The sequence below is a fragment of the Canis lupus genome, chromosome 21 (assembly GCF_048164855.1).
Source record: "Canis lupus baileyi chromosome 21, mCanLup2.hap1, whole genome shotgun sequence".
NCBI lineage: Eukaryota > Metazoa > Chordata > Mammalia > Carnivora > Canidae > Canis > Canis lupus.
Window position 1 is genome coordinate 43,442,195 of NC_132858.1, and position 26,567 is coordinate 43,468,761.

The 26,567-nt window shown below is 36.6% G+C and overlaps 1 protein-coding gene and 1 pseudogene across 3 annotated transcripts in view; both read left to right on the top strand.

The window, feature by feature from the left end:
• Positions 1 to 26,567, top strand: part of BCAP29 (B cell receptor associated protein 29) — a 52,209-nt gene that overhangs the window by 15,015 nt on the left and 10,627 nt on the right. For all 3 annotated transcript variants that reach the window (XM_072791565.1, XM_072791566.1, XM_072791567.1), the window contains exon 6: positions 1,769 to 1,877. In XM_072791565.1, the coding sequence (XP_072647666.1) occupies positions 1,769 to 1,877 (109 nt within the window). The remainder of the gene's footprint in view (positions 1 to 1,768; positions 1,878 to 26,567) is intronic.
• On the top strand, positions 9,356 to 9,437 carry LOC140613669 (U4 spliceosomal RNA; annotated as a pseudogene).

The following is a 26,567-nucleotide window of genomic DNA, read 5'->3' on the forward strand; positions in this document are numbered from 1 at the left end:
AATTCAGTAAAGTAACAGCTTGGATTATTTTGAACATAAAATAGGCAACAAATTTATATAGATTTGGAAAAAATTCTTATTTCTACTCTTTAGGATTTTTTCTTTTTTAATTTTGAAGATAGGAGGCTCCTTCAACTAAAGTATGTAGTTTGGTTTTTTTGTCTCCTAAAAAAATTCTTTGCAGTCATATAATATATCATTAGAGCTTTAATTCCTCCTTCTGAGCTGCCTAATCTCTGTTCTAACATAATAGTACTGTATTTGATCTTAGGCTACAGTTTTTATGCTTTTGTCTCATCCTTTCCACTACATTGAAGTCACATGAGAGCAGAGACCATGTTTCTCTTGCATTTTTATCCGTTATTATCACCTAATTTAAAAAATTGTAATGTATTTGTATGTAGCCCATGCTTAGTAGAACTTTGTGAGTTTTGTTTGATGGATGTACCAGCTTACATCAGAAAAAAGAATTACACCTGAAACTAATAATACACTATATGTTAATTAATTGAATTTAAATAAAACAAATATTTAAAAAAAAAAAAAAAGGAATTACCCTGCAGCAGAAATTCTTTTCCATCACTTGGTTTAAAATTATCCTGAGCTGCTTTTTTTTCACCTGTGGAAGTTGTCAATATCAAGTTGCTGCCACTTTATTTGCTCAAATAACCAGTACCAGTGTCTACATGCTCTGTTTTTCAGACATTAATTTGTCTTTCTTGGTAACTTAAATATCTTAAAATTTCTCTAACATAAGTAAGCCTCTTAATTCTATTAACTATGATGGTTTCCTTCTAGACAGAGTATGAAATTTTTACTCCACAAATATTTTAATTTCAGTCAAATATTTTATTATTGCGGTCAATTTTTCTTACCTAGAAAAGATGATCTATAAACATATAAAAAACATTGCTGTAAAAGCCCACGTAGATTTCAAAATATAAAAAACATTGTAAAAGATTAACTGAATAAAAGTAATTTGGAAACTATTCAATGACTATTCAAAAATAGGTACAATTTTCCAAGCATAGAGATGGCCCTGTCATTTTACACTTGCCCATCTCCACCCTGACATTATATATATTATATATATATGTATATATATATATATATATATATATACACACACACACACATACATATATATATATTACAGATTGGTTTGCATAAAAATAGTCTAAGTAGACAGCTCTGTAATTGGAACATACATAATGGCTTACCAATTAATATCCTCAGAACTGTTTTTTTCCTTAGATTTATATCACATACTTAATGGAGAAAAAGACATTCATATTACTTACATAAATACTTTCTGAAAACACAGTTTTTTTTTAAAGATTTTATTTATTTGACATAGAACAAACACAAGCAGGAGGAGCGGGAAAGGGAGAAGCAGGCTCTCTTCTCATCAAGAGTCTAACTTAGGGCTCAATCCCAGACCCCGGGATCTTGACCTGAGCCAAAGGCAGAAGCTTAACCAGCTCAGCCACCTAGGTGCCCCTCAAAACATAATTTTAATTATAGCCCAACCAAGAACTCTTACTTTCATTTTAGAGATTTCAACCTTAGTGAGAAGAAATCTTTTTGTTTGCCAAATATTCACCTTTCTATCAGCAAAAGTATATTATAGAAAATTATAAAATGCTAAAAGGACAAAGATTCAAATAAAGACCAATAATTTTAAATATGTTATTCAGCCTATTTCCTGAAATAATATGTGGTCATTTTCAGCCTAAGCTTACTTCTTTCTGTAATTCTTTTCTGACAGCTCTTGAAAAGCTATGTCAAGGAAGAGGAACACATTTTGGAAACAGAAAATAAAAAACTAGTAGAAGACCAGGAAAAACTGAAAACTGAATTAAAGAAGACTTCAGAAGGTAATTTCATGTGCATGTGCGGAAGTAGAAAGAGTAGCATGATATTTTTTGCGGTTACACTTCATTGTTTTCCCTAAAACAAAACTAATGGCTCAATGTTCTTCTGGCTAAAATACCAAGAGTGACCTATTTATAAATTCCTGCTCAAATATGAAGATAAAACATGGTTTTGGCCAAGAGAAACATGCTCTGTTATACAGAAAAACAAGGAGGTGTTTCAGATCTGTGTTGTAAATACAGATGTTCCTGCCTTAGCAAAAGAGCTATGTTCCTAAAAAGTTGCTTGTAAACACATTTTTGGAAAATGAATCACATTTTTCCATCATAGTATATCGCTTTTTTGAAAGAAGCAACCGCAGGGGGACAGTTTTGGTTACAGGAAAATATATTGTTTATCTCAAGCTCTAATATTTCCTACCTGCCAGATATAAGGAAAGCATTCCCTGAAAAGAGGTGGATAGTTTAGAGTAAGCAACAATCTGGGATGCCAGATGACAATTTGAACGGCTTATTCTAAAATACATTGCAGTCAGGACTTGGGAAGGCAGCTATTTCTTCTTTTTTTTTTTTTATTTTTTTTAAGAAATAATTCTGATAGTATTTTCTTCATCGTCAAAGAAAAAATTCTTATTACTTATAGCCACATAACACAGAAAAGTAGGTACCCCAAGTCCAGCGTCATCTCAGGAAACTCGGAGTAAAAATTTGGGCTTGACCTCTGGGCAATATCCCTGCATGTAACAGATATTCCTTGATGTTGTCCAGACAATGTGAGATCTCTCAGCCAGCCAGAGTTAAGGTAATGATTAATGCATGGACCCAATTTCAAATTTCTTCCACTACTTTATGTTGGAGGTAAATTGGTGAATGTTCAGTGAATAAATCAAGGACCTACTTTAGACCATTTCTAAGTTTTTTTTTTTTTTAATAGATCTCAGCTTAATAAAAGCTTTTTATAGTATAACTTGCTTTATTGATTATCTATTTACAATATTTGGATAGAGTTTACTTCATCAAGATGAATTTGAATTTGATATGGAAAGCCCAAAGATAAAAGATGATTCTGTAAAAACAAAACGAAAATCCATAGGATATTTCATATGATATAAAATTCTTTAACTTCCTGCTTCTTAGAGTGAAGAAAAGATTAGTTTAGAGGCAGTAAGTTAAAAAATAAGTTACTCTTCTAGACAAGATAGTGTATTATGTGGTTGGTGTAGTATAGCCCCAAATTCATTGTTGGTACAGTTGCTTCTTTTACAAAAGATTTGGAACATGATCAAGAAGTTTTAACATTTATATGAAAGTAAATTTAGTAATCACCACCCTCTACATTGGACATTTAAGAAGAGAAGCAGTGTTCTTTTTTTTACCCAACATAAAGTATTGCTGCTAACTTTTTTGAAGAACGCAAGGGACTATTTCCAAAACGCCTTTAATTAGTGTAAAAAAAAAATTGTTTCAAATCTTGCTTTTTTTCATGCCTGCCATGGCATGGATCCCTCTTTTAATGTGAGAAGAGTGGTACAAAAATATAAAACAGACAATAGGTTTGTTTGCCACACCATACCTGTCTTAACTTTGAGCAGTTTAATTTCTTTTCCTTTTGCCTTTCAAAAATCCAATGCTGAGATATTTTGAGCTTTGACTTTATAAGTCTGAAATATAACTCTAAACCTTATATTTTAGAGTAATATAAAGAAACTCAATATTTCTGTAACGGACAATTCAGATGTTTGCAGTAGATGAACTCTTTGATAATATAGACATTGTGTTTATAATCTGATAGCAAGAGATACCAGCTTCTGTGTTTAAAGTGTAGACTGCAAACCTACTTTCAGAGTGAATCAGTGTTGAGGTAAAAGCAGATTTTACCTGTTTGAGTATGTCCTGATAGGTTTCTGCAAGATGTGCAATATTTTATGAACACATTTTATGTACCCAAAATTATTATTTCACATAACAGTATTAACGACCTTGAAAAGATCAGAGTTCCATTTCTAAAGGAGGTATATCTTTGGCTATGTTCTCTTGATATATTCCAGTCAAGTTTATTAAGGCAAAAACTAAGAAATTACATAAATTAATAGTGCAAGATATTCAGATGAATTCAGTAGCACAATTCTTTGTGCCTATTACCATTCAAAAATAGTCATTGATTTCTCAACATTGAGGATATTAAGGCTGACAGTACTTTAAAAATGTTTCAGAAAGTTCTTTTATATTTGAAAATTGAGTAGAAAAGCAGTATCATTTGTCTCTTAATGGAGGCAAATAGAGTATTTCATTATGAATTTTCTTATCCTTGGTGTTCGTTTAATCTAAGTGAAACATTTTCTCCAAAGTATAATAGTGGAGATAAAGCATAAATACAAATGTTTATTTAAACTGGTTAGCCTCAAATTGGAAAAGCAGTGTTCTGAACACAGGTATTAAGAACACTCTATTAGTGTCAAACACCATCAGTTTTTAATCACCAGTTCAGATTTGGACCAGAGTTAGTAAATTGTCTGTGCTTCAGTGCAGTAATATGACCCTAGTGATCCAAAGAGAGCATGCGTGTCCCAAAGCACCTAATTTATACTCAGGGCTAACTTAGTCAGGTATAAGGACCTGGTCTGTCATCTTTAATGATCTGTTTAACAATAACTCTGATATCCCCATATGTGGAGTAATTGGGAAAGGGCACTGCCACGAAAAATAAGAGCATAAGCTTTGAAGAATTTACAAAGCTCTTATAATAATAAACTTAGAAGTTCTCATAATAAAAACAGATCTTGTATGTGGTGGAAAACCTTATGATGTACAAGAAGATTGACTTCAGAGGAGGAGTCCCCCAGGATAGCTACTGGCTTTTATTCTTACAAATAAATATCTTCTTGGCATCTCTGCTTATAAATAAATACCTTCTCAATATATATCAACTAGAGGAAACACATACCATTTAGTCATTGCCTGCATGCAGGCTATGGTAAAGTAGGTATGATTTTAAGAGTGGGGGCCAGCTTGGCACTGTTAGAAGAATATGTGACTCTTGATCTCAGGATCATGAGCTCAAGCCTGATGTGGAGTATAGAGTTTACTTAAATAAAATGAAACGAAACAAAAAATGTCATTAATAAAAAATTTTTAAAAAAAAGTAATTGAGTTTCAGGGTACCTGCTGGCTCAGTCAGTAAGCCTGCGATTCTTGAACTCAGGGTCATGAGTTCAGGCCCCACACTGGGCTCCATCCTGGGCATGGAGCCTACTTAAAAAAAAAAATGAAAATAAAAGTAAATAAATAAAACTGAGGGCTTTCTAATTCCTTACCAATTAATTATTTGAACCATCTATTTATATAAAAATAAATTCTCAAAGTCTAACCTAAGCATGTTTTATAGTTGAAAGTTGTAGGTATGAACTAGCTTTAATTTGTAGCTATATCAAAGCCATAGCCTTATTTTAAAATTGTTAATACTTAAAAAAATATATATTAGTTTTGGTCATATTTTTGCTTTATTGCCTTTTAATGAGCTTTTGTAATTTGAATAAGAAATTCAAATTTCTCCTCCTCTTTATACATATGGAAGTTTCTAGTTTTTTTTTTTTTTTAAGATTTTATTTATTCATGAGAGACACAGAGAGAGACAGAGACACGGGCAGAGGGAGAAGCAGGCTCCATGTGGGGAGCCCGATGCAGGACTCGATCCTGGAACTCTATCCCGGAACTCGATCCCGGGACTTGATCACAGGACTCCAGGATCATGCCCCGGGTTGAAGGCAGGTGCTAAACCACTGAGCCACTCAGGGATCCCCCAGTTTCTAGGTTTTTGCCATCTCCTTCCCTTCTCTTAATAACTGAAGAAAAGTCTATATTAAAAAATAATAGAAGAGTTTGATGAATGTGACAATAAGCAATATCTAATTTATAGTATATTAATCAAGCAAAAAAAATTGCACCAAACTCTTAATAGCAGTTTTTTTTCTGTAATCGAAATTATTTTCTGTAATGGATTTCTTTTATGTGTACAGTGAAAAGGATCACACACACACACACACAAAAAAGCTCTCTTCCAAAAATCAAGGTAATCTATAGCATTCTTATCTTTTTTTACTTGAATTACAAGTGATTGACTCTATTCCCAACTTTACTTTGAGAGTAAATATTGCATATTAGTTGTTTAACCTTTGCTAAGTGACATAGATCACCTTGCAAAATCTGAAGATAGACTGGGTCATTTTAGTCAAGTCACTAAACTTTTTTAGGCCACAGTTTTCTGTAAAATGAGGGAATAGATTAGTTAACCTTTAATGTCTGTGTATCTCCAAATAATATAATTAAGCAAAGTGATCATCATGAACTATTTTCACTGTGGCTTTTTGACCCTTAAAATTGTGTTTATTTTTCATGAGAGAAAATTTTTCACCGTAAGTTACCTTTCTTCCAAACTGAACTTCAGCAGGTGGTTAATGAAGCCATATTCCTCACAGGAGAGAAATGTTTCATGTAGGCTTAGAATCATTAGGACAGGGCCTGGCATGTTTTATCCACCTATTAGCTCATAGCCCAAGTGTGTTATATGGAATGGGTCTACAAATCTTAACTCTCTTGGGTGAGACATAATCATTTCTCGCTAGGTTATAGTGTAGTTGTTTGCTTAGAATATCTATTGGAATACTGATATGCAATAATAAAACTGTAGGAGCGAAGTAATAATTTAAGCAAAGAAATCAGCATGTTCTTTTCATTATAAATATTGGGGAAATAAAAAGTAAGACAAGATCTTTAGAGCATTTCTCTCCAAGAATCTTTTCTTATGGAATTAGAACACAAAGTAGTCATTATCATGCTTAAATGGTACCTAATTTTTTTTTTATTGTACCAGAGTTTTCATGTACATGAATACTAAAAGTCAAAAGTACTACAAGACTTACAGTGAAAAACCGCAGTTCCCTGAGACCCATCCCCAAAAACAGCTACTTGCAATTCATTTAGCTGTTTCTTCTGATGTTCATCTCCAGATTTCCAAGTGTAATGTTTGGGTAGCTGTTTTTTTGATCTTTCAGTATGTGGGATTTTATCTTTGACTTCCTTACATGGAAGAGAAGAACTTAGCTCTCTTGTCTTGCCAAGCCCCTCAGACACATTTCCCATCCTCCATCACTCCCAATATAAGCATATCCTATTTTTTCTTACCACATATTATTATGACCATGTATCTGCTATTCATCATTATGCAAACCCCCTTGCCTCTTTCCTGTGCCGATACCTTCTTTCCTGAATTCCATGTTTTCCACTTTTTATTTACTCTCTCCATTTGGTGGAACATACAATCTAATAGCTTCTGAGGAGAAGAGTACATGAAAGGTAAACAATCTGAAGCCGTGAATGTTTGGAAATCTATATTTTCTGAAAACAACTATCATTATTTTAGCCTCACCCTTCATTGAAAAATGTTTAACCTCAGAAATTTGAATGCAGTGCTCCATTATCTTCTTGCTTGTGTTGTTTATGTTAACATGGCCAGAGTCATTCCAGCCCCAGATTCTTTTTGTATAAGTCTTGTTTTGTTTTCTTTTGCCTTCTGGAAACTGTGGAACCTTCTTTCTGTACTCAGAGTCATAAAATTTTATCATGAGAGAGATTTTTAGGAGGCAGGCAGCCCCAACAAGATTAGGGGAATGAGGGAAAGTAGAAATTTAAGACGACTCCAGGTTTCTAATTTGATTGACTAGGTAGGTTGTGCTTTTAACCTAGATTAAGACCAAAGGAGATATGGGGTGTCTCCTTTTATTGGGAAAGGGAAAGCAAATAAAATAACTGTGGTTATAAATATGCTGAGTTTGGGGGGCCATCGGGATATCCTAGTGAAAATTCCCAAAGAACAGGTGGAAATACAAACTCAAAACTTAGAAGAAAGGTCATCTCAAGCTGGAGTCTAAGCCATCATACATATGGATAACTCTGGCAATTAAATCAAGGATTTAATGGGAATGTCAAGGAAGACTGTTGAGAGAGGAGGGAGAGCTCTGAACACAGAATGCTGGCACTTAGGGATCCCTGGGTGGCGCAGCGGTTTGGCGCCTGCCTTTGGCCCAGGGCGCGATCCTGGAGACTCGGGATCGAATCCCACGTCGGGCTCCCTGCATGGAACCTGCTTCTCCCTCTGCCTGTGTCTCTGCCTCTCTCTCGCTCTCTGTGACTATCATGAATAAATAAATAAAATTTAAAAAAAAAAAAAAAAAGAATGCTGGCACTTACCAACATTTGAGGCTTTGGCTGAGAAGAATCATCAGAGGTTCTTTCTACCTGATAACGATTCACCTCTGGCCTCTAATTCTCGGTCATTCAGCTAGTAGTAGAGATCCCCTGGATTCCAGGCAAACACCTCAGCTTTCCAATGTGTATTAATAATATGAAGCCTGCTGATGACCAAGAAGGTATTTATAATTCAAAATGCTAAGTGTAATTATAAAATTTTCTTCTAAAATTTTAAAATATGTTTGAGGGGCACTTGGGTGGCTCAGTCAGTTGAACATCTGACTCTTGGTTTCAGCTTGGGTTATTATCTCTGGCTCGTGAGATCAAGCCCCGCATCAGGCTCCACACTCAGTGAGGAGTCTACTTGAGGATTCTCTCTCCCCCTTTTCCTCTGCCCCTCCCTTTGTACACGCATGCTCTGTGTGTGTGTCTTGTCTCTCTCTCTCAGATAAATAAATCTTTTTTTTTTTTTTAAGATTTTATTTATTTATTCACCAGAGACACACAGAGAGAAGCAGAGACACAGGCAGAGGGAGAAGCAGGCTCCATGCAGGGAGCCCGATGTGGGACTCGATCCCAGGTCTCTAGTATTACACCCTGGGCCAAAGGCAGGCACTAAACTGCTGAGCCACCCAGGGATCCCCTAAATAAATCTTTAAAAAAAATCTTTGAAAGACATTTTTCTTAAATTGCAAGAAGGAACAGAGTGAAAAGTGTGTGGCAAACATGAGTTGGGGGAAGTTAGGGTATATGAGGAATCTGAACCTTGGGAAGCAAAGACGATTGCTCAGCCATGTTCCTTCCTCTCTCCCTGGACTACCTCACAGATTGCTGCAATTTGATCTTTTCTTCCAAGCTTGAAAACCAATAGTATTTTCCTTCACTTCTTTCTCCCCCATCTAATAATTTCATCTTCTTCTCAATTATTGGCAGGAGATTTCTATTGAGGTCAATTTTTATTTACCCAACACTTCTGAAGGTTTGGATTTCATTTTAAGAAATCATCAGTGATTTTCTTGGAACTGGCTTTGTCCTCTATGTTAGATTAATAGCATGTTCTTCTGCTTTATAGAAGTCCCCACAACCTTCAAGAAGCAAATAACCCCTCAACAGTTTCTATAGGCTCAGGTGCTAGGGTTTGGGATTCTGCAGATGGCCACATGTTCCTGCAGGGTTACATATTAAAGGGATTTTATCAGCATGGAGACCTTGCTCCCTTCCAATTATGAACTTTTAGCTTTGTGCAGTAGCAGTATCAGAGCCAATGAGGTTTATCCAAGGCACAATTATTGCTAATTGAAAACTTTTCCCATTTAGGAACTTTTACGTGTACCTGCCATATACAAAGTATCGTGCTGTATGCTGGGAGAGGTACCAAGGTGAATACACTGTCATCCCAGTCTTCAAGAATCTCTAGTGAGAAAAATAGATTCACTAATAATAAGAATGTGAGGCGCAAGGGATGATAACTGAACTTAAGGTAGAACACAAAGGACTGTGGTAGAACAGAGGAGAAAGTGATTGATTCTTACTGGAAGGGCTGAGGAACATTTCATGGGGGAGGTATCATTGGATCTTGGTCTCAAGGTTGAGAGAGATTTCAGAAGCAGAAATGGCCATATCTTCCCCTAGTCTCCAGAACGCACATGATCCAAGGAGAAAGGCCGTTATGCCTAAGTGGATGGTTGATGGCTGGGTTTATGGAGTGGGCATGATGAGGTGAGCAGACAATCTGAATCAAGATCTGGGGGCCATGAGTACCATGCTTACAAGTCCACCATTCTAAAGTAAGTCCAGAGGTAGCAGCAGGTTTTTAGCGAGAAAATAGCCAGAAACAGTCTTTTACCAAATAATTGTGGGCAGAGATTTAGATAGAGAAGAAAGATAAATAACTCTCAAGTGTGCAAGTGTCTTTATTTAAGAATTCTCTTTCACGGCTTGTTTACTGCTATTTGGAAATGCAGAGTTTAAAGTTACTCAGCCCATATTTGAGACCAGCTTTTGTGTAACAGCCTCTCTGGGACTTTGGGGGAAGGTACTTATTCTCAGCTGTAGTTCTTCATGGAGTCATTGCATATAAAGCACACAGCCCACTGCCTGGTCTGTGTTCAAATTTAACAAATCACTAGATTTTGCCATTATTGCTGTTATTATTATTTCTATCAGAAAGGTTTCCAAGTTAAGGAATGACTGAAGCAAAAAAGAGAAGTTTATACATCAATTTTCAACCTAAAAAAATTTTCGTCAAAACCAACTTAAAACATTTTCCTCAAGTTGAGGGATAATTTTTCTGACAGTATCTTACTTTCCAAATTCATGTACTATTGCCTTTTGTGTATATCATAATGAAAAGGCAGCCAAGTTTAAGGTAAAGTCTTTCATGGGCTTCTAAGTTGAAAAAGAGAAGAAGACCTTTCAGAGTCTTATCAGTCATACAACATGCAGTGTTAGATGTTTGAGTTGTTCATTTGCTAATTAAATCTGGGGTTGGTTTACAAAACCAAAGTAAAATAATAGCTCTGTTCTTTCCTATGGGTGTCTTGGAAAGATATTAGTTGGGCCCAGTGTGTCTTAAATGCCCATGTTTCCGGGTGATGAACACCATGAGATAGATGGATTTGGTTTTGCTTTCAAAGCTGGAGCTAGAGTTTTTGCTTTAGGGGTGCCTGGCTGACTCAGTAGAGCATGTGACTCTTGATCTCAGTGTTGTGAGTTCTAGCCCCACATTAGATATAGAGATTACTTAAACATAAAACCTTTAGCAAAAAGAGGAGTTTTTGCTTTAGAAGTTGCCCAGTGGTGGCATTTCCATGTGAAACTCCACCCAGAGCCTCAGATCAACCCATCCAAAAATAATTTTGTCATCCTCTCCAAATTATTCCCTCTTTGGGTTCCTGGATTCAAAGCAAGTCAGCTACATCACTAGAAAATTAAAGTAGGAAAAAGCCTTTACTTTCTAAAATTAAATCTCATTGCCAACCCCGTCTGGATAGCCTTTGCTGTTTCTCTAAGGAAAACTGATAGACTCGGAATGGGAAATGTCTTAGGAGCGTTCTTAAAATGTTCAGTATGACTTGGACCCTACAGTTCTTTCTGAGTATATTTATAATCTAAGAGAAACTGATAACACAAGTGTTGTTATAGGACAAGGGCCAGCAAAGGATGGGCCAATCCTGCCTGCTGCCTTGTTTCTATGGATTAGATTTACTAGAACAAAGCCTCACTTATTCGTTCACGTATTTCCTATGACTACAGAGTTGAGTAGACAATCTGCAGGGCACACAAGAAATATTTACTGCCTGGCCCTTTAGAAACCTTTGGCAACCGTATTTAAAGTACTCAAATAATGAAGAACACCTTCCTGTGGTGCCCGGGTGACTCAGGTTTAGCATCTGCCTTCGGCCTAGAGCGTGATCCTGGGGCCCTGGATCGAGTCCCACATCAGGCTCCCTGCGTGGAACCTGCTTCTCTCTCTGCCTGTGTCTCTGCCTCTCTGTGCGTCTCTCATGAATAAACAAATAAAATCTTTAAAAAACTAAAAGAAAAAAATACCTTTTCCAAAAAAAAAAAAGAAAGAAAAAATACCTTTTCACTATATGAGGTGATGCTGAAAAAAATTGTTTCCACCATCAGTATTGTTACAGAATTTGGCGTGCACCAATTGCTTGTTGAATAGCGACCAAATAATTTAAGAAATTATATATACCATGTATAGGAAAGGTAGTTCTTTGTTTATAGTCCCTGCAGGTTAACTCCCAATCCTTATATATGATGGGCTGACAATTCTTCTAGATGTCCTGTATTGCTTCTGCTTACATATGAAGTACACTTTACATAAAAAGTGTACCCTTTTCAAAGCAGTTTGTATAATCTGTATTTACACCGTGCTTTGCCTAAAATGTACATCCTGATTTTTAAGTGGAAAGCCAGTATATTAATATAGTTTATAATTATTCTTTGCTAATAACAGATCCAAAAAATTTTTTAACAGATCCAAAATTGTTTTCTTAAACATTGAAGCAACCTAACTAAGATTAATTGAGGAAGTCTTTATGCATTTGATATTCCTTTTGCCAACAGCACACGCAGTGGGGCTATTTTATTTATTAAATTAGAAAGCCTGTTTATCGAGTTCCCTGGCCCATAGAACCAGAAATCTCAATAAGTATCTACGTGCCTTAAGTCCGTATCTTTTCTAAAACCCAAAACCAAAAATGCTTTACCCATCAACCTCCCTCATATTCCCGGTAGCCCAGAATGTATGGGTAGGCACTCATATATTCAAAGTAATCATTCATTTCTCCCTTTGTTCTTTGCTGGAGAAAAATAGATCTATATTTGGTTTTATTTATTAATATTTGCTCTGTGATATCATTAGTTGTGCAGCTTTGTTTCCATTCCAGAAATGTTTTAACCCTCCTGCAGAGCATGCAGTCTTCTAAAGCATGTTCCCATTTAGTCATTCTGCTTTTAGTTTGGCTTCTTCATATTGCCACCGGAGGAGTTACTCAGCACCAAAGATCTGATTATGCCCCTGCATTATTTAAAACTCTTTCTTGGTTCCTGTCACGTCTACAGCTCTCCAGGATAGCACACATAATCTTCTGTGATCTCCACCCACCATCATCTCCAGCTTTGTCCCCCAGCCTTGTCTAATCAAAATGTGAGACTCCAACTCCATTAAATAGCACAATTGGTAGTTCCCCTTAAGGTGGTGTTGCCCAGCTATGTCACCTGTGCCCAGGACTGCAGGTCTCCTTCCTTAATCCCTCACTCTTGTCAATGGCTTATGCTCATCCTTCAGCTCCGACATTGCCATGTCCCAGAAGCCTCCCTGAAACTTGCTTCCAGCTAGACTGAGTGGCCCCATGCGGGCCTCCATATTGCTGCGTGCTTGCTTATTTGATCAGTGCACTCTACAGGAATTACCTTTTTATTTGTTCATCTTTCTTACTAGATTATAAGTGCCCTGAAGGCAAGGGCCATGTCTAAGTCAAACTCTGTGTCCCCAGAATGCTTCTAGGGTTCCAAAAACTGACTTTGGTGCCCTCTTTTCCCTCCTTACCCAGTTCTCATTTCACGGTTTATCCTTAATTATGTTTTTGCTAACTCCTAGTCTCCTTACCTCGTCACTTCTTCATCCCTCCTCTACTCCCTAGCTCACTCTAGGACCAAACTCTGGTAGTAGACACAGCTTCACTACTTGGCCCCTGCACCCAAACACGTCAGCATTGCTGAGGGGACCAACTCTTTGCTTTAAATAAATGGTCACTAAATTCTATGGGCCCGCAACACTGCATGACAGTCCTATTGAAATTCTAGGTTCACCCTCTCTCCATGGACGCAAAGAATTAATTAGACAAAAACTTCATCTTCTCACCACCAAACTACTGTCATCCTGCAGCTGGGCCCATGGGTTTCCATGGATGTAGTTTCCATCCCACATCTAGTGCTGTGGATCTCAGTCTCCAGGATTTGGTTTCTGCAGTTACTGCTGTACTTCCTGTCATCCTGCAAGCATCCTCTGGGATCTCCTCCACAACAGAACAGAAACTTCATCTCATATTCCTCCAGTTACTGCTCTACCTCATAACCGAATTTCTTTTTTTCCTTTTAACCTTTTATTCAGGCATAACTTCACACTCACAGGAAAGATGCAAGAATAATATCAAGAAATTCGCCTGTACTCTTCACTCAGTTACCCAAAAATAACACTTGACATTTGCCTTTCATCTTTTTCTCTCACTCTCTTTGTATTATTCTCTCACTTATTTGGATATTTTCCAAATGTTGATTTTCTAATTCCCTTATTCCTTGTGCATTTGTTAGATGCCATTCTGTTATATGGAGGAGTCTTCCTTTATCCCCTAGTTATTTATTTCGGTGGATTAGAATCCATTTTGAGCATTATGCTTTTTGTTCAGATTGTCTCAGAATTGGAAGTGGGAGTCTTTGCATGCTGGATCTCATATCATTTTGTCATTTCCCCATTCTGTAAGCACTTACTTTTCTGGTATAATGAGACATTCCAAGCTCACCTTATACTTTTCCTCCTCCAGCCCTTGAATCAACCATTTCTCCAATGAACCTTGGTTCTTTTAAGCAGAAAATGGTATTTAGAAGATAGGATCTGGATCCTGGATGTGCCCATTCCTACCGGATGTCATTATTTATAGACTCTCTCAGCAGACAAAACTGATGGTAGCTTAAATTCCACCTCTCTCAAGAAATTCTTCCTGACTGCCCCATCAATGGTAGCCATACAGTCATTCACTCTGCAAGCATCTATCTTAACTTCTGCATGATACTTAGCACTTGGTTGGTCTCTGTATTGTGTGTCTTCCTCCCAGATTAAAATGAGTTTTATGAGAACAGAGACCCTAGCTGTCTTTTCACTTAGCACTCAGAAAAAATGCCTGATACCTCGTAAGTTTCTTGAATGGATAGATGAGTAGATAACTCCCTAGTCTTTGGACAGTTTCATCTATGTAACAACTTCATCTTTTATGTCAGCAGTTAGAGACAAGAAGAAAAATCTTCCTCATAGTCTTTTTTTTTTTTTTTAAGATTTTATTTGTTTAGAGAGAGTGCATGGGGAGGGGCAGAGGCAGAGGGAGAAAGAATCTCGGGCAGACTCCATACTGAGTGAAGGGCGTGACACGGGGCTCAATCTCATGACCCTGAGACCATGAACTAAGCTGAAATCAAGAGTTGATTTAATTGACTGAGCTTAATGACTGAGCCACCCAAGTACCCCTTTCCTCATATTCTTGATGAAACAGGAAAAATTTGCCATTGCTGTTAAGGAGCTTATTTCTCACCATCCTTCTATAGTTATTGTACATATTGACCATAATACATGATTACAGTTCTTATGAACTCTGATTTTAAATGTTTAACATAAAGAAGCTCATGCTTCTTTACTAGAATATATGCTTTTCCTTTATTTTCCTTTATTTTATTCCTTTATTTTCCTTTATTCACCTTCTCACTGCTCACTCACTGACTTTTTAAAATATTACCACTTGGTCCTTGTTTGTTTTTTAATACATACTATAATATATAACTGAAAAACAAAGATTTTCTACAAGAGAATATTTAAATTTTTCTTTACTTAGAACAAAGGAATTAGGCACATCCTATTTGATAGGTTCTTACTTGGATAATACTTATAAACTAATGAATGTTGTTATATCTGATCCTGTACGCAGTGTTTTGTTTTGTTCCTCTTGTAACTTTTTTTTTTTTTACTTTTTATTTTTTTATTATTGTTTTTATAATAGATTTATTTTTTATTGGTGTTCAATTTACCAACATACAGAGTAACACCCAGTGCTCATCCCGTCACTTTTTAAATGAACTTTTTATATTAAAACAGTGTAGATTGGGCGCCTGGGTGGCCCAGAGGCTTAGCACCTGCCTTCAGCCCAGGGCGTGATCCTGGAGTCCAGGGATCGAGTCCCACATCAGGCTCCCGTCATGGAGTCTGCTTCTCCCTCCTCCTGTGTCTCTGCCTCTGTCTATCCTCTCTGTGTATTCTCATGAATAAATAAATAAATAATAAATAAATCTTAATAGATGAAATAAAAAAGTGTAGATTTACAGAAAAATTGGTTAGAGAGTACAGAGAATTTCCATGTACCCCACACTCCATTTCCCCTATTATTGATTTCTTGCATCAATGTGGTACATTTATGTAATTAAGGAGCCAATATTGATACATTATTATTGACTAAATTCCTTATTTGCTTTAGATTTTCTTAGTTTTCCCCTAATGCTTTTTTTCTTTCCCAGGATCTCATTCAGGATACCACAGTACACTTGGTAGTCATGTCCCCTTAGGCTCCTCTTAGCTATAATGATTTCACAGGCTTGCCTTATTTTTGATGACCTTGACAGTTTGGGGGAGTAGTGGTCAGGTATTTTGTAGGATGCTTCTTTATTGGCATTTATCTGATGTTTTTCTCATGGTTAGAATAGGGTTGTGGGATTTGAGAGGAAAGCCACAGAGATAAAGTGCCACTTTCGTCAGTCACATTACATCAAGAGTACATTCCCAACATGATTTATCACTGTTGCTGTTGAACTTGATCACCTGTCTTTGGTAATGTTTGTCAGGATTCTCTTCTGTAAAGTTACCCTTTTTCTTCCCCCTTTCCATAGTGTACTCTTTGGAAAGAAGTCACAGCTCACACTTAAGAAATGGTTACTCTGTAACTGTTGGTTAAATGGTGCCTGGGTGGCTTAGTTGGCTCAGATCCCTGAGCCACTCAGGGATCCCCTTATTTTTGTTTTTTGAGTACTTTCTTATCTGACACTATAAGCTGCTCCAGGCTTATCTTGCCTATATCCAGCCCCATTCCTAGGGTCAGTGTTTTAGGTTTTTGTTTTTTTTTAATTGAACTGGATTCTGTAATACTGTTTGGTTTTTGTTTTTAATTTTGAATTAGCATGAGATATTTGTAGCATTCTATTTTTATCAAAATATTTTAAAACGGTCTGTTTGCTTTGTGACTCTCCAGCTATCCAGAGTATTTTTCTAATTGAAATATGGTTGACACACAATATTACTTCAGTTTCAAGTGTACAACATAGTGATTTGACAACTGTATACCTTATGCTATGTCACCACGAGAATAGCTACCATCTGTTCATCAGTGGTAGTACTATTATAATACCAGTGACTATATTTCCTATGTTGTACCTTTTATCCCCATTACTTAGTCATTCCATTACTGAAATGAACATTTTGTTTTTTGATTAAAGATATAATTGTTTTTAGTTGCAACCAAGATTCCTATCAGGTGAATAGAGTGATACTTCATTGTTGACCTGACATTTATCACAATCTCAGGAAATGAACTGGTTACACACAAGTAAATTTTTCAGATGCTTAAAGCTTGGGCTTTTCACTTATCCATTTTTTTTCCTTCAGAGAACATATTTTAAGTACCTTCTGTGTGCTGAGCACAGTGCTCCATTCTCAGAACAGAGAGACAAATTACGGTTCTGTTTCTTAAGTAGTCCACAGTCTAGTGGGGACATAGCTATACTTCAGCACGGTGGTGCTATAATTTAGGTGAGCTAAAGATGAAATAGAAGCCAACAGTGGAGATCAAGGATAATAATTTCTTGATATTTTGAAGGAGAGATATTAATTAGCTAGAAGAAAGGGGAGCAAATGAGGCCGGGAGGTGAAGGGAGATGGGCAAAGAAGTTCTAACAAAATGAGCAGCATATAACTAAAAGAATATAGCATTTTTGAAATACAGTAAGAAACTTACTGTGACTAGAGCATAAAATAAGACAGCTGCAGTGGCAAGAGGGGAATAGAAGGCATAAGATCCATCGTGGAGGGCCTCATGTTTCTATGTCCACATTCTGGGGGGTAGTATTGGAGGGTTTTTAGGCAGAGGAGCAATCACTTTAACAATACTGTGGACAGTGAATTAGAATAGCCAGGAAACTAGGTAAGGAATCCATTGCAGTAATCTAAACTAGAGATGAGGAACATTGGTAACAGTAGCATGGATGGACTGATGAGATGGAGGAAGGAAGTAGAATCAACAGAGCTTATCAAGAGATGGATATAAGGTTAAAAAAGAGAGTCAGTGATAATTAAAATGATGAATAAAACGGACCTGACCTACATATACCTGACAATATAGGCATGTACAAAAAAAAAGTAACTATATAATATAATTAAAACCACAATTTATGTTCCTTACTGGACTAAAGTTTGTGTGTCTACTCTCCAAGTGTCTTGGAAGTTGTAGATTAACAGTCCAGTCATTGGTCACTAGTAAAAGAATGGTACATGTGAGGATTAAGTATTAAAGAGCTCCAATATATCTCATTCTCAAGGTCTCAAAAATAGAAAGAACCCAATAAACAGAAAAGAAACCAACACTAGATGTATGGAAAATTTTCAAATTAAAAATGGCTTCCTCTGTTGCAATCCTTATACCTATTGTACAACAGCCAACTTTAGCTGTCTTGCTAATGCTTCTAGAATGTTCTCTTCCATTCCCTGGCAGAGCTTGGCTGGTAGTTCCTGTTATCTCAGGTAGAAATCATAGTGATACATCTACACACTGCATAAGTCTCACAGCTTCTTGCACTGTACAAACAACTCCATGAATGTAAGTTTGATGTTTGCAAAACTACAAACATTGCTGGCCTGCTTACATGTCATTTTACACAAATATTTTACACAAACATTTTTGCTTACTACATCTCACTGTAATATCAGTTGGGGTTATTCTCTGTATTAATAAATGATATATGTGCCTCAGAAAGTTCCTACTGACTTGGACACAACCAGGCTTCTAATTAGATCTGGCCAGTATCCTCATGAAATATTTCAGCATTTCCATGAAGCCACCAGAAAGTGATAGCAATTCATTTTTACAGATGAGAAAATTGAAATAGTGACTTAGATGTATCACCTCAAGCCTCCTTGTTTAATAATGTCTTTCCTATAAATGCTGCTTCCAAAATAAAATGGTTCAAGATGAAATAAGCATATGCAAATGTCAGATAACAAGTTTATATAATCCCTTAGTCATGAAGGCAGTTCCAGAAGGGAGGTAGAAGGCATCCAAAACAGAATATTGTAATTTTTATAAAACAAGAGATAAAGGACCGGGAAATAGTCCAAAAGGCTCCTAGACAATAACAGCTTCTCTTAATTGGAATGAATTAAATAAGATAGTAATCATTAGGTTTATTAATATCTACTGAGATAGAAAACAAAATAGGAAACACAGTTCATACCTTGACTTGATAAGTGCCAGAAAAATAGGATTTGCCTGCATTTGTTTTGCCATACCTTACTACCAGTAGTAATCAGGAGAAACTCCTGGATAGGCTGCAAAGTGGTTTTCTAGCTTCTTTTACAGATATGTAGGACGTCCTGACCCATTCTGTCTCCTAACAATACGTATCTTTAAATAAGGAACTAATGGGTTGATGTCTAGGTTTATTAAATTTCATGAGTAATTTATTCATGTCAGAAATTTAAATATGAATCATTTTTAACATTAAGACCAACTCCTATTCGGTATAGGCTCCTAGCCAACATTCTTTATTTTTAAGAATACTTGACATACGATGTTGTATTAGTTTCAGATGCATAACATACTGAATTGATATTTGTATACTTTATAAAATGGTCACTATAGTAAATCTAGTTACTATCTACCACCATACAGAGTTGTTATAGTATTGTTAACTATATTGCGTATGCTGTACATAACATTGCCACATCTTTATTTTATAACTGGAAGATTGTACCTCTTAATCCCTTTCAACGATTTCATCCACCTACCCCACCCCCACACCCCCTCCCCTCTGGCAACTATTAGTTTGTTCTTTTTTTTTTTTTTTTGAAACCCCCCAATCTTTTTTTTTTTTTTCAAAGATTTTATTCATTTATTCGCGAGAGACAGAGAGAGAGAGAGGCAGAGGGAGAAGCAGGCTCCACGCAGGGATTCCGATGTGGGACTTGATCCCAGGACTCCAGGATCACACCCTGGGCCGAAGGCAGGCACTAAACCGCTGAGCCACCCAGAGATCCCCCAGTTTGTTCTTTGTATCTCTTTTGTTCTGTTCTCTTTGTTCATTTGTATTGGTTTTGTTTTTTTTTTTAGATTCCACCTATGAATGAAATTATATGGTTATTTCCCTTTCTTTAACTTATTTTACTTAGCATAATACCCTCTGATCTGTCTATGTTGCAGATGGCAACATTCCGTTTTTATGGCTGTATAATTGTATAATCCATTGTAAATATATATACCACATTTTTAATCCAATTATCTATTGATTAGGTTGTTTCTAAATTTGGGTTGTTATGCAATGAACAAAGGGGTGCATATGTCTTTTCAAAATAGTGTTTTCATTTTCTTTGGATAAATGACTAGAAGTAGATTACTGGATCATATGGTAGTTCTATGTATAATACAGTTTTCTCATAGAGGCTTTAGTGTTTTCTACATATAGTATCATGTCACCTACAGATAATGAGAGTTTACTTTTTCCTCTCCAATTTGAATGTCTTTTTTTTTCTTGCTTAATTGCTATGACTAGGATTTCCAATACTTCACTGAATAAAAGTGGTGAGAATGGACATCCTTGTCATATTCCTAATCTTAGAAGAAAAGATCTTGACTTTTCACTGTTGAGTGTGATGCTAGCTCTGAGTTTGTCATATATGACCTTCATTATGTTGAGGTGCATTATCTTTGTATCCACTTTGTTGAAAGTTTTATCCTAAATGGATGTTGAATTTTGTCCAATGCTTTTTACCCATCTATTGAGATGATTATATGATTTTTATCCTTCATTTTGTTAATGTGGTATATCACATTGATTGATTTTAGGTATTAAACCATCCCTGCATCCCTAGAATAAATCCTACTTCATCATGGTGTATGATCATTTAAAGTATTGTTGAATTCAGTTTGCTGATATTTTGATGAGGATTTTTCCATTATACTTATTAAGAATATCGACCTCTAATTTTTTTATTTTTTTTTATTTTATTTTTTTTTGTAGTGTCTTTGGTTTTGATTATAGGGTAGTGCTAATCCCGTAAGAAGAATTTGGAAGTTTTTATCCTCTTCAATGTGGGGGAAATAATTTGAGAAGAATAGATACTAACTCTTTAAATAGAATTCACATATGAAGCTGTCTGGTCCTGTATCTTATCTTAGTTTGTTGGGAATTTTATTACTATATTACTCATAATTGGTCTATTCAGATTTTCTGTTTCTTTCTGATTCAGTCATAGAAGATTGTATGCTTACAGGAATTTATCTACTTCTAGTTTGGCCAATATGTTACATAATAATTTTTCATAGTGGTCTTTTATAATCCTTTGTATTTCTTTAGTGTTTTGTTTAGTGTAGTTTCTCCTCTTTCACTTCTGGTTTTCAGTCTTCTCTTTTTCTTGATGAGTCTGGGTAAAGGTTTATCAATTCTGTTTATCTGTTCAAAGAACCAGCTCTTAGTTCTATGGATCTTTTCTATTGTTTATTTAGTCTTTCTTTCACTAATTACACTCTGATCTTTATTATTTCCATTCTTTTACTGACTTGGAGCTGTGTTCTTTTTTTTTTTTTTTTCTAGTTCTCTTCTTTTTTTCTTTTCTTTCCTTTTTTTTTTTTTTGAGAGAGGCTTGTATCACTATAAACTTCCCTCCTAGCATTGCTTTTGCTGCATCCTGTAGGTTTTGGAATGCTATATTTCCCTTTTCATTTGTCTCAAGTACTTTCTTATTTCCTCTTTGATTTCTTCATTGACCTGTTGGTTGGTCAGTAGCATGTTATTTAGTTTCCATGTACTTATGCTTTTTCCAGTTTTTTTTTATAATGTATTATTATTTTTATACTATTGTGGTCAGAAAAGATTCTTGATATGATTTCAGCCTTCTTAAATTTATTGAGACTTATTGGGTGCCTGGGTGGGTCAGTTGGTTAAACATCTACCTTCAGCTCAGGTCATGGTCTTGGAGTCCTGGGACCCAGACCTGTATCAGGCTCCCTGCTTAGCAGGGAGTCTGCTTCTCCCTCTCTGTTCCCCATTCCAGCTTGTACTTTCTCTCTCATTCTCTCTCAAATAAATAAAATCTTTTAAAAAAAATTTATTGGGACACCTGAGTGGCTCAGCAGTTGAGTTTCTGCCTTTGGGCTCAGCACATGATCCCGGGGTTCAGGGATCAAGTTCCTCATTGTGCTCCCAGCAAGGAGCCTACTTCTCCCCCTGCTGTGCCTCTGCCTCTCTTGCTTTGTCTCTCATGAATAAATACATTTTAAAAATAAAATAAAAAGAAACAATAAAAAGAAAATTATTGAGACTTCTTTTGTGGCCTAACATGTGATCTGTCCTGGAGAATGTTCCATGTATACTTGAAAAGAATGTGTATTCTGCTGGCTTTGGATGGAATGCCCTGTATATATTAGGTTGATCTGGTCTAATGTGTTGTTTAAGACCAATATTTCCTTATTTTCTGTTTGGGTAGTTTATCCATTGCTGTAAGTGGATGTTAAAGTCCCCTTCTATTAGTATATTATTGTCATTCTCCCTTAGTGCATCTGTCAGTATTTGCTTAGGAGCTCCTATGTTAGGTGCATAAATATTTAGAAGTGTTAGAACTTCTTATTCAATTGATCCCTTTATTTGATACCCTTTTTTGGGGGTCTCTTTTTAGCCTTTGTTTTAAAGTCCATTTTGTTTAGGGGAACCTGGGTAGCTCAGTTGGTTAAGCATCTGACTCTCAATATTGGCGCAGGTCATGATCTTGGGGTCATGAGATAGAGCCCCACATCAGGCTCTGTGCTCAGAGCAGAGTCTACCTAAAGGTTTTAGGTAAGATAAAATAAAAAATAGAGTATTTTGTCTGATAGAAGTATTGCTACCCCAGCTTTCTTTTCATTTCCATTTGATGGAATATATTTTCCCATCCTGTCACTTTCAGTCTCTATGTGTTTAGATGTGAAGTACATCTCTAATAGACAACATATAGATGGGTCTTATTTTTTAATCCATTCAGCCACCCTGTGTCTTAATTGGAGCATTTAGTTCATTTATATTTAAAGTAATTTTTGATGGGTATGTATTTACCACCATTTTTAAATTATTTAATGGTATTTTTTATAGTTCTCTGTTTCTTTATTCCTATTCTTTTCTCTTGTGACATGATAACTTTTTTTAGTGTTTTTTAGTGTTATGCTTAGATTTCTTTCTCTTTTTGTGTATCTAGTACAAGTTTTTGATTTGTGGTTAGCATGAGATTCATAAATAAGAACCTGTATGTATAGCAGTTTAGTTTACTTTAAATTGATGATCACTGGGCAGCCCAGGTGGCTCAGCGGTTTAGTGCCGCCTTCAGCCCAAGGTGCCATCCTGGAGACCCAGGATCGAGTCCCACATCAGGCTCCCTGCATGGAGCCTACTTCTTCCTCTACCTGTGTCTCTGCCTCTCTCTGTGTCTCTCATGAATAAATAAAATCTTTAAAAAAAAAAAAAAAAGGCCCCCCCAAAAAAAAACAAAATTAAAAAAAAAATTGATGATCACTTAAATTTGAACAAATCCTAAAAACACTACATTTTTACTCTCCCCACCCCCAGTGTTTTATGTTTTTGACCTCAGGTTTTACATTCTTTTATTTTATATATCCTTAATTAATTTTTTTTAAAGATTTTATTTATTCATGAGAGACACAGAACACAGAAAGAGAGAGAGACATAGAGAGGGAGAAGAGCCTGATGTGACACTCAATCCCAGGACCCCCGGGATCATGACCTGAGCCAAAGGCAGATACTCAACCACTGAGCAACCCAAGTACCCCCTTAAACTAATTATTAGAGTTATAGTTTATTTGCTACTTTTGTCTTTTGACCCTCATACCAACTTTATAAGTAGTTGATCTTATACCTACCTCTACCTTCACTATATGTTTGCCTCTAATCTAAGTTAGATTTTTTTTTCTTTCACATATTTTCTTAGTTCTAGTTATGGCCTTTTCCTCTTAAAGAAATCCTTTTAATATTTTTTGTAAATCTGGTTTAGTGGTGGTGAACTCCTTTAACTTTTATTTGGATGGGAAACTTTTTTTTTTAAGATTTTATTTATTTATTCATGAGAGACATGGAGAGAGAGGCGAGACACAGGCAGAGGGAGAAGCAGGCTCCATGCAGGAAGCCTGACGTGGGACTCTATCCAGGGTCTCCAGAATCACGCCCTGGGTAGAAGGCGGTGCTAAACCTCTGAGCCACCTGGGCTGCCCAAGCTGGGAAACTTGATCTCCCCTCCAATTCTGAATGGTAACATTGCCAGTTAGAGTATTCTTGATTATGTTCTTTCCTTTCAGCACTGTGAGTATATTATGCCACTCTCTGCTAGATTGCAAAGTTTCTGCTGAAAAATCAGCTCTTTGCCTTATGGGGATTCCCATTATATGCAATTAATTGCTTTTCTCATGCTATTTCTAACATTCTTTATCTTTAGTGTTTGACATTTTAATAATGTATCATGGTGTAGATCTCTTGAGTTCATCTTGTTTGGGAGCTGTGCTTTTTTTAAAAGACCTGGGAAGGTTCTCAGTTTAGGGAATTTTTCAGCTATGATTTCTTTAAGTTTTATGCCTGCTTCTCTTTCTCTTCTCCTTCTGGGACCTCTCTATAATGTGAATGGTAGTACTCTATGTTGTCCCAGTGATCCCTTAAACTATCCTCATTTTTAAATTCCTTTTTTGTTTCCTTTTTCTAATTTTCTTTTGTCTCTTTCTTCTTTCTTTTTTTTTTTTTAATTTTTTTTTTATTTATTTATGATAGTCACAGAGAGAGAAAGAGAGAGGCAGAGACACAGGCAGAGGGAGAAGCAGGCTCCATGCACCGGGAGCCTGACGTGGAATTCGATCCCGGGTCTCCAGGATCGCGCCCTGGGCCAAAGGCAGGCGCCAAACCGCTGCGCCACCCAGGGATCCCTCTTTCTTCTTTCTTTCATTTTCTCTCTCTCTCTCTTTCTCTCTCTCTCTCTTCCTCTCCCCTCTCTTCCTCCCTCCCTCTTTCCTCCCTCCCTCTTTGTTCAGTTTGAGTGACTTTTTGAGAGAGAGAAAGCATACAAGTGGGGGTGAGAGGGTGGTTAGGGGCAGAGGGAGAGAGAAAATTTCATACAGGCTCCACTCCCATTGCAGAGCCTAATGCAGGGCTCAATCTCACAACCCTGAGATCATGACCTGAGCTGAAATTGAGAATCAGATGCTTAACCAACTAAGCCACCCAGGTGCTCCAGTTGGGTGACTTTCATTACCCAGATCACTGATCTGTTCTTCTGTATTATCAAATCTTCCATTTATACCCTCTAGTATATTACTTTATTTTTGTTACTGCATTCTTCAGCTCTGATTGGTACTTTCTTATATTTTCTCTTTGTTGAAGTTCTCCTTGTGTGTTCATCTAGTCTTCTCCAGAGTTTGATAAGCATTTTTATGACCTTACTTTGAACTCTTTATCAGGTTGATTGCTTAATTCCCTCTCATTTAGTTCTTTTTCTGAGGTTATGTCTTGTTCTTTTGTCTGGGACACATTTCTCTGTCTTCTCATTTGGCCTAACTCTGTATTTGTTTTTAAGTATTAGGTAGTTCAGCTTCATTTCTCAGTCTTTTTTTTTTTCTTTTTAAAGTTTTTGTTTAAATTCCAGTTAATTAACATACAATACAATATTAATTTCAGGTTTAGAATGCAGTAATTCAACACTTACATACAATGCCTGGTATCTATCACAACATACATTTCCCAGTCTTGAAGGAGTGACCTTATGTAAATGTCCTGTCGGGCCCAGAAGTACATTCTCCTCCATTCATCAGAACCAGGTGCTCCTGGGGTGTTCCCCATGTAAGTTGCATGTACCCTGTGATATGATGGGGCAGTACTGCCATGGGCACACTGGTAGGTGGGTCTGGTTCTCACGCTAGCTAGCTGCATATCTGACCTTGACTACTTTGGATGTACCTAGTGAGCAGAACTGATCAAGACACGGTAGGCACCACCTGGCATTAGCAGTCTACAGGGAGGATTCCAAAATGGTGTCTACCAGTGCCACAATCAGCACAGCAGAACAAGATAGCAAAAATGACTGTTACTAGTGTCTAAGTCCCAAGGAGAGGACCAGTTACCTCCTGTCCCTCCAGCAGGCACTCCAAGATTAGTAAGTAGGTCTCCATAGTCCATACAATTTTGATCTGTGTTTTTGCACTTATTTCTCGGTCAAGTAAGTCTACATGTGAGCTCTTTAAGAGTAGGTTCTTCTCCCCTGCAATTCTAGTTTTCCTGGACGTGTTCCCTATTGGTTTTCAAAGCCACGTATTTTGAGACTTGCCTCTTCTGTGCAGAATCTGAGGGTTTGGGTACCTAAGGTGAAACTCAAATCTCTTACTCCTCAGGAAAAAGTTCATTACCTTTGAGATCCCTTTGTATCATAGAATGCCACTCCTAGAATGTGGGGTTTTTTCCTTAGTGAGATTATATCTCTGCCACTTCTACCCATCTCACTGCCCTTGTTATAGAGGTTCTTGTCATCCAGTTTCTAGTTCCTGTTCAGAGGGAATTATTCCACATGTGGTTATAGATATGTTGTCCATGAGAGGAGCTAAGCTCAGGATCTTCCTTTCCTGCCATCCTGGACTCTCTTAGACCCACCCCGGACAACCATTGTAGGCTAGTCAGACATTTTAAGCTGTAGAATCTCTTTTGCTTTTTAAAAACCAGAAATCCAGGCTCTTGCACATTTTTGGTAAGGTCTTAAGTTAACAGTGTCTTTCATATTTTCATGTAGGCTCTAGGAGATGCCTTCTAGATGATCCAAATTGAAAACTAATATGTAAATTTTCATGTTGTAGCTGTGGTTCCAATGAAATCTAACCACTATCAAAAATCTCTCTT